Source organism: Thalassophryne amazonica, chromosome 21, assembly GCF_902500255.1.
Source record: "Thalassophryne amazonica chromosome 21, fThaAma1.1, whole genome shotgun sequence".
Lineage (NCBI taxonomy): Eukaryota > Metazoa > Chordata > Actinopteri > Batrachoidiformes > Batrachoididae > Thalassophryne > Thalassophryne amazonica.
In genome coordinates, this window is record NC_047123.1 from 26913808 (window position 1) to 26923128 (window position 9321).

A 9321-nucleotide genomic window follows, 5' to 3' on the forward strand; every position below is an offset into this window, starting at 1 on the left:
GTAAGCTGTATAAAGATAGAAAAAAAATGTACAGGTATTATTTGTATAACTTGGATCTTTTTTTTTTTTTTTTTAGGTAAGAATTTCAAGAGTAAAAGCCACTAATATTCCTGGATTTTTTTTTTATTTTTTTTTTGCCTTTCTGCATCATAAACAGTGACAGGAGGGATTAATCTGTTCTGACTCAATTTATCTGCATTCTGAACCAGTTTCAGAATGGTGCACAATGTTTGGGTCCCGGACTTTGTCAGCACTTTTTGAAATGCACTGTGATCGGTAGAAACATGTTTCTCTGTGGGACTTTGCTCCAGGTGTCCGCAGTATGCCATTAGCATCCGTGCTAACTTTAAGTGTGACTAAATTAACCAGCTTAACCAAAAACAATATTGTGCAATGAATGTTGTGCACAAACAATATTTTGACAGCCCTTCAGAACAAAAGGGGCTGTTCAGAAGAATAAAAACTGCTGGACTTATGAAGATAAGCTTGGAGTGGATTTTTTTTTTTCCCCCTCGCCCGATCAAAGAAAGCCAACAACTGCAAGCACACATAATTTATTTTACAACAGAGCCAGATAAATGTCACCGGCAGACAAAAATGGAAAGTTTCACAGCCATTCGAAGAAATATTTACATTTTATGAAGAAACAAGACAGAACATTGCTCTCGACCTGAGAGCAGAATGGCGTTGGATATCACAAATCTTAAATGTGCATCACTACGCCAAGTCAAAGTGGTGGGGAAAGAAAAAAACACTCGTGTATGCCACCATCTGTTCTAGCAGCCTGCACGTAGCTCTGTTCCAGTCCTTTCACCAGTAGAAGGTTTTAGATAGGAAGCTAGCAGCAGTGTTGAGCCAGCTCCCGTTAGAGTCTTCCTTAGCCGCTGTACGGGAAACAGCACGGTCGTGTTCCCTCGGTGGGCTCTCCTCATCCTCGGGGAGGTAATCTGGCAAAGATTTGTTCTGGTGTACTTCCACTCCACATGGATTCAGAGGGATAAGGATCTGAAAAGAAACGTTAAAAGGCCCCTGTCGAGTGTCCATTGTTGAAAAAATAAAATGTGCTGATGGGAGGAGACTCACCTCCTCGCCTGCCTCGTTCCTCACCACCTGTTGGGCTGACAGCACTTTTGTGGCAGCAATGGCCGAAGCCAGACTCTGCAAATCATCAAATAGATGGCACTGTGTTCCAAATCCTGATTCCTGCACCTGATCTTTGTTGCTAAAAGGTTGGAACCTTACCTCAGTGGGCAGATCTGAACGGATACGGATGTTGCACCTCTTGGAAGCCATCTGGAAAGTGAAGCTGATCACGCCTTTGACCTTAAGAAGAGCCTCCTCACACAACCCTCGCTGGTCCTGAACAGGCAGAGACAGAACCAGGTGACAACATGTCACAGAACTGGAGTACTAAAGTGTAACCAAGAACGGGAGTTTGGTCCCTTTAGTTCAAATCTAGGCTCGTGTCTAATGACAAACTGTAGCAGAAATTTCTTTTTAAGAAAATGCTCCTGTGCCGTGTAACTGCTGATGCAAGAGACAAAAGTTGCACTTTGCTCAGACTTTGCCCATCGCAGCTACAGAAGCGGACATCTTCAGTCATAGGTCTCGTGGTGGCTTCCCTCACTAGTCTCCTACTTCAGTTTGTCCCACTACCCCTCTGAGGTGTTTGGGCTAATTTCCTCCAAACCTGCCACGTGCATGTTATGTTGGTGGATCCCGGAATTGTTCGTAAGGGGTTCGTTTGGGCAAAAGTCAAGGTTGTTGGGTTCAAAGTTCAAAATTGTGGTTGTTCGATTCTGATTTGCACCAAAGTTGGCAAAGAGAAGGTGGGTTCTGGGATTGCCCAAATGAGCTAAAGGTCAATCACTGGTGTGAGAGCGACAAGTGTTTATTTATTGGCCTCCTTATCCAAGGTCCTTTTTCTGGTTTCTCCCAAACTTTGTATATCAATCCAAGTTGGCCCCAATACTGCGATTAAAAATTTATTTTGGCAAAGGTCAATGATTTTAATTTTCAATAAGGATTAGATGTGGCACACACTTAAATGCCCTACCGAGGTCAGCAACAGGTCTATCAATGGGCAAAAGGTAGGGATGTAAGAATACTAATTACACGATAAAATGCATATCACGTAGGGACAAGACAATCTCCCGATCGAGACCTGCATGCGCATTCCATCGATGTGTGTTTATCGTTGTGTGCAGAGGATTCCTCACAAAGATCGCTTTTTTTCATTCTCTGGCTGGGGTATTTCCCATGGAATTCCTTATAATGACAGGAAGTTTCTCTTTGACCTCGTTTTTGTCCGGTTCAATTCTGCAGTTTCTTTCATGTACTTTGTTCGTGCTGAAAATTTTGCTCAACTTTACCAAGCGTAAAAACCACGATCGCCTTTACAGAACTCATTCAAAGGTAAGTAGCCCTAAAATATAATATTTTGTCGACATAATGAAGTTTCATGACAATCCAATATTGAGAACATGGTTTTTGAGAACACGAAAATGACCATGCCGATCGGAAAAAATATACAGATATTTGTAGACTAACATTACCATAACCTCCTTATTTCTTAACCAATCTTGGTGTCAGTTTCTTTGTTTTTTTATGCTCTATCAATTGCACCTGTAAAAAGAACAATTGATGGACCTTAATTTTTTTTTTGTCTCATTCTATATCATATCAGTCACGATTCAGACACCATGATTTATAATGTCATCACTGTTCACACTAATTATGTAGAAAGTAATCTGTGGCAAATGTTTCAACGTCAAAGAAAATTAAGAGTATCAATTGTAATCCTTGGTGTTATCAGTTTCCTATTTACATAATTTATCATTTGATTATTCTGCAAGAGGTCGTTATTCTTCTGTGCAATAGCTGATATTTAATGGTATCACAACACTTTTTATTGGAAGCACAGTTTGATACACAATACAATTATCACAATTCTTTACGCATCTTCATACCCCTAAGGGAAGATCAAAGTTATTGGGATCAAGTGTCACATTTCCATAGTTTTTACTGTCTTAAAAAGCAGCTTGAATTTTTAAAAAAATTTCATAGAAAAAAAAAGTTGTGTAAATGCTTAAAGGATCAAAAACCTTTTCAGAGCACTGTTAAAAACACTGTTTTAATCTGTACAATGTGTGCAGACAGGGCATCCTACTCACTGTGCCGTCCAGCCCCTGGATGTGCAACGTGACAGACTTTGCCTTCTTGTTGTAGGAGTTCATGAAGAACTGTGCTTTCTTCCTCCTCTCCTCAGGCCGGCGGTGTGGAATCGCACTTCCATTTAGAACATCATACACCTCTTGGGCTAAGGCTGTGATGTCAACAGATAAATCCTGCCTAGACAGGCACAGAATAGTCACAACCGATAGTCATCTGTGTGATGTGAGTTAAAGAAAGCATACCTAGAAATTAACAGTATGGCTGTGAACATGTGAAAACCTCACCTTTGTTTTACATTCTCCAAGCTCACCATCATTCCCAGTTCATTCTTCATGGTGGAAGTGTTGGAGGTCAATTCAGCCAAATAGCGTAAGGTCTGAGGAGGAAGCAAGAGAAATCAAGTTTTAAGTGGTCTCCTCCAGCAGACAATTATAACATCTGTAATCTAGAATGCACAAGATAGTACGAGCACAGTAAACATCACACCGTTCATTCTCCACCAACCTGCAGAGTGGCTAACAGTACATCTGGATCCTGGTGGTCCAGGAAGAGAACCAGCCCGGGAAGACATCCCTGGTCCTCAACTATGATTTGCCGGTTCTGCTGCTCAGAGGCCAGGTCTCGCAGCTGACTCACAACGGACAGAGCATCCATCATCTTTAATAATATCACACACCAGGCCTGAAACAACAGTGTAATGAAGCCTGTCAGGTGAATGTCTTGTGCACGTCTGGACAACAATCCAGATGTGCAATTAACCAATAATCCAATTTAAAATCAACTTTTATTCCATTACAGATGAAGCCTTCAAATGTTTGACCACAACCTAAAGAAACTACTAAAATTAACCAGAATGTACTCACATTTGACCATCAGTAATCAGAGAATTTGGATTATCAAAATTAATTTTAACAGAGGGTTAATTAAGGAATAATCGTTGCAGATCTCGAAAAGGCCGAGCAGATGTGACTGCAGAGTCTGAATCAGTTCTGATTCGATTCGAGACATGTTTCGTTCGTTCGAAACATTGTTTCAGTCGAAGATTTCCTCAAATTGGTCAAAATGTATTCCTCTCAACATAGCCAACAAAAACAAAGTTACACAAAATAATATATTTTTATCTACAGTAATGTAAAACTGAAACGCTGCAACACAAAGTAAAGGGAAGCTAACTTCACGCTCGTATGAAACGCTTCAACGCGACCTGAACGTTTGATTAAAGAACGCTGCTGCTCTTAATCGTACTCTAAATGTCCAGAAAGTTAAATAAACGTAATAAATACTCACTCGATTTCTTTCTTACCCGCAGAGAAACGGCGCTTGTGCGGTCAAAAATTACAAATTCGGTGCAAATTTTCCTGTCACACGATTGGCCGCCCTTCTTCTTCTACGTTCCGTTTTATTGGTGTTGGCAAACATCTCGGCGCATTACCGCCACCACCGGACCTGTCTCTGTATTGATTACTTTCAAATTTGTCCTCACGGGGTCGCTGTGGGACAAAATTCAGATAACAAACGCGAATCTGCAGAAACTCATATGATGAAGAGTTGAGCCAATCAGGTTGCTTGTGGGTGGGACAAGACTTGGTAAACTCGCGTCGCTAACTGCATTTAAAAAAAAAAAGACATTATTTAAACAAAAACGCTGGTGGGGTTGTTCCACTCGTCTTTTCCAAATTAAGACAGACGAACGTCTCGACACAAAGTGTTGAATAAACAGGTATCATTCGCCACACAAGCTCGTTGTTGGCGTGAACGCACCTTTTTAAGGCAGGCGCCATGTTGTCACCCACAGGTACGTGAGTTCAACCCCCACACGTTGTCAGAGAAGGCCGGAATAGTGTTACATAAATGTAGATATTTTGCAAGGAATTGAATTTTTTTTTTTTTTTTTTTTTGTCGTTTGTTTGGTTAATTATTTTTGTGAAGCATAAAATGTTTTACACCAGCTACTTCAATGCTAACAGAAAGTTCCAAATCTATATTTGGATTGTTTTCCAAATGTCTAACAACCTTTTTTTAAGGGCCTTTTTTTTTTCTCAGGTGACATTTATTTATGACACATTTCATTTGAGTGTTTGAGAGGATCTGTATTTATCATGTGCCATTTGGAAACTCGCCGCCTTTCCCTTTCATATGCCTATATGTTCATACTAATGCCACTTGAAAGGTCAACACCCCCAGTGTCATCAGTGTCTTTTCATAAATACCACATAATATGTGCTGGATAATTCACAATCAATAAACAGTCTCTGAATCTACCACTCTGTGGTGGCTGAGAGAGGCCACATTACAACCAAATTAAAACAAGACTGTGGATGTTGTTAGGGTAACCGTGAGTGTGTATTGGTAGGTTATTGTTATGGCGGTCACATGACACCCTAACGCTAATAGCCCAAATAATCCAAATCTTCCAGAGATACATGAACCAAAAGAATACCTGAAGCAAGAAATGTTGGTTGATATGAAAGTGAAAAAAAACAAAAGTCTTGTTCTCCTTGTCTGGCAGTCGACCTCCGGTCTCCAGCATGCTAGGAAGGGATCATGTAGTCATGCTAAGACACAAGATAATGCAACAATGTTATCTAGACTTGATAAAACATCAGTAAGAATCACCAGGAGAAGTCTTCCATAAATACTGTTGGCATTTTCTTCTATACTAAGAAGAAGTTAGTAATGAACACTGAGTCACAGAGCATCAATTACGGGTGCTGTAAGCATACCCCCAAGATTTAGGGTTACGGCTGCCGCAACTGTAGCCACTTTCTTAAAATAACACTAGCAAATGCAAAAAAGTGTACAAATACAAAAAAAATATCAGCATCAATTGATGCTTTTCTAGTTGCAAAAAAAAGTCTTGCAAAGTAGAAAAAATGCAGAAGATACTGTATCTCATGAAATTGCCCCACATGTACTATATTTGTATCCTATGTATTTGCAAAATGTATTTTTTCCAATTTTTAAATTATTTTTTTTTTTTCCATTCAACTACCTGCTGTTAATTGTTGCTCCTTTTTTGGAATTGTAAGTCCTTTCTACATTTGCTGTTGTCTAAATTTGAAAGTCTTGTGGCCTCTATCAGCCGCCACAACAATCCCCATAAAAACAAAAGAAAACAAAAAACGCATACATGCACAGTTTTGGGCCATATATGTTCCACACAGTTATAAGTGGACACTTCAGCAGTTGGACCCTAACCATATCAGAAGTCTGCTACTGAGCAAGATGTGTGGAAGTGTGCAAACCCCATTGTCAGGATTTCCCCCGGATCCTGGTTTTAACTTTGTTTTTACTAGGGTCATGTGTTAGTTTCTTCACTAGATGGCGTGCTCAGTTTTGTTTCACACCTGGATCAGATGAGTGACTGATTTCTCATAGACTATTTAAACCCAAACTTTAAAGGCCAGATTCTTCCAAGAGCCAAGCCAGAAACTTGTTGCATGTTGCATGTCCTTTACTGTCTGTTGCCTTGCTTTCCTCATTTTGCCTCAATTTACACTCTTTCAAAATATGGAAAAATTCTTCAATTGACAAAAGAACATTATGTACATACTACAATGTTTACACCACCTTCAGAGAGAGAGAGAGAGAAAGTGTGTGTGTGTGTGTGTGTGTGTGTGTGTGTGTGTGTGTGTGTGTGTGTGTGTGTGTGTGTGTGTGTGTGTGTGTGTGTGTGTGTGTGTGTGTGTGTGTGAGAGAGAGAAAAAATTAAGGTAATATTTTGCATGAACATTACTGAGTGGAATGTAGGCAAACTAAAGAAGCTTGAAAAACTTAAATAACTTGACTAACTAATAACACCAAGACCTTTAAATTAAATTGGTTAAAATTAGTTAACAGTGTAGAGCAGTGATTCTCAACTGGGGTGCCGCGGCACCCTAGGGTGCCGTGATCGATCGTCAGAGGTGCCGTGGGTATTTTTCATATTCGCGATTACCGTGAATTATTTATTTTATCCATAAAGCATAAAACGACTCAGCCTCGCGTGCTGCAGCCTCGCTCTCATCTTAAGGCGGGACAATAACAAGGAGGCTGACGGCCGATTAAAACAGTGCCTTCTCCTTCAAAAGCCGTCTAAAATGCGGAGCTGTTGGTGTGTGTGTCAGTGCCTGTGTGTGCGCGCGCGTGGAGTTAACAGGCTGCAGACTGCGAGGGAGGGGGTGAGTGAGGGAGATTCCTGAATGCAGGCGCGACACGTTCAGTGCGCAGCGAGCGCGGAGCAGAGAGAGGATTTTAACCCGAGTGAACGTTAACAAAACGGAAACATGAAGCTGCCTTTACTTCTCTCTGAACTTTCTCTAAAGGTGTGATTCTGCCGTTACCGTCCTGTTCACACCATGTGCGCGTCGTATGCTGAATTTATGAGATCATGAGGTGAAATAAATGGTCAAATATCTTTAAAAACATATTTAAAAAATGAGAATATATGAATGAACTGAGCCACAAAAAAAAAACAATGTTCAGATGCAGAGATCACAAAAAGCAGGTGAGAACTCTGAACTTTAACAGCTGTTATTTTCCAAAGGTATTTATTTGTTCAATCTTGAGCTTAATGCAGTGTTTAAGCACAAAACGTGACTGATGAGGAGAAACAGTTTCAGAAATGCAACAGAAACAACCACAAATCAGAAAAAGTTGGGACTGTATGTAAAATGAAGATAAAAATAAAAATGTTGCACTATTCCCAGTTTCTCCACTCACAGAAGCCAAACGTTCTTCCAGAGTTGTGTAATTATACTACAATAGTAGAATATAAAGAAGGGGAAAAAAAGAAAAAAAAATAGACAATATATTCGTCAATCGCAATTATTTGTCTGACAATTAATCGTCTCCAGAAATTCGTAATCGTGACAACCCTACTTGAGATCAGAGCGCAAAATGCTTGAGGATTTTCGAAATGCGGTGTTTTCTGCATCGATTTTCTATTGCGATAATTGGGTTTTGTGCAAAACCAGAGGTAATAGCATTATAATATTATTTTGGTTGGTGGTGTGCCGCAGGATTTTGTAAATATAAAAAGGGTGCCGCGGCTCAAAAAAGGTTGAAAATCACTGGTGTAGAGGACAAAGCAAATTAAGTATACAAAACCACTTAATTAAATACATTGCTAAACTTGGGTTTGTCTGCCTATAAGTGTCTTGTGTGTACTCAGTGGCTGAGTTAGAATTTCTTTAAAAAAAAAAACATGCAAATTGCTATTTTAGGGTTTTGTTTTGTTTTTAAACTGAGCAAATAATTTGTTTTAGAGTGTGGAATACTCCAAAGAATATTTCACTTCTGTGAACTGATCCTCATAACCTGTAAAGTGAAATCAAAATACCAGCATGGCTGCAGCTTTGAACACTGTTACAAACAGCCCCGGCCTCCCCTATTACCATTATAACTGGTCTGCTGTCCCAAAAAAGATCACAGCTTTGACCCCCTAAAACAAACCAAAAAAACATCACTCATTCGTTTTATCTTAAATTTTCATCCTCGTTTCCACACCAGGAGCAACATTCGGGAATAAATCCGAGCTGAAGAGGATCCAGAGGAGTCAGTCCGCAGCTGGCAGAGGTGGATGCGCTCCTTTCCACCCCGCAGTAAAGAGCGCAGATCAGCAGCCTCCGTGACGTGTGCGCTGACAGTGTGAATGATGCCTGACACTGTTTATAACGAGTCAGACAAACGTCTCTCCTCCATCTGGGATGTGCAATTGTCATTAAACCACGAGAAAGATCTGATGTGTGCACCTCCATGCACCTCCAAAAGGATCCCCGCGAAACTTTGGTGTCATTGATTTGATTAGTTTTGTCCTGTTTTAAACCTCCGAAGAGTTCTTCATCTTACTCCAGCAAAACACACGGAGACAAAATAAAAATAAATAAATATAACCCAAACGTCGTCATCACCATCATCTCTTCCTACCTGACTGACTGACAGCAGCAGCTGCAGCGTCACGTATATCACTGACTGTAGCAATCTTAACGTTCCCACATTTTTGTAGCAAGGGCTAAAATTCCGGCGCCCCAAAGCCATTAATTTTGGCAATGTTGATTTGCCAAATATTTATTAATTTTCCCTAGCAAGTACATACAATTGGTTATTTCGCTGCACTTCAAGGGCGCTTTGAATGACCGCCCAAGACGAGGAATACGTTCTCTGCTT

The 9321-nt window shown here is 40.3% G+C and overlaps 1 protein-coding gene across 2 annotated transcripts; it reads right to left on the reverse strand.

The window, feature by feature from the left end:
* Positions 1 to 605: 605 nt before the first annotated feature.
* armc1l (armadillo repeat containing 1, like) lies at positions 606 to 4546 on the reverse strand. Of its 2 annotated transcripts, none has more exons than XM_034162154.1 (7): positions 4478 to 4546; positions 3679 to 3855; positions 3459 to 3550; positions 3174 to 3351; positions 1243 to 1359; positions 1084 to 1158; positions 606 to 1005 (listed from the first exon to the last, which is right to left on the reverse strand). In XM_034162154.1, exons 2-7 carry the CDS (start codon positions 3829 to 3831, stop codon positions 811 to 813), a joined length of 810 nt encoding a protein of 269 aa, XP_034018045.1. In that variant the 5' UTR covers positions 3832 to 3855; positions 4478 to 4546; the 3' UTR covers positions 606 to 810. The 2 variants fall into 2 exon arrangements, with proteins under 2 accessions (XP_034018045.1, XP_034018046.1); XM_034162155.1 differs by having other exon boundaries at positions 4462 to 4500.
* Between the last annotated feature and the right edge of the window lie 4775 nt (positions 4547 to 9321).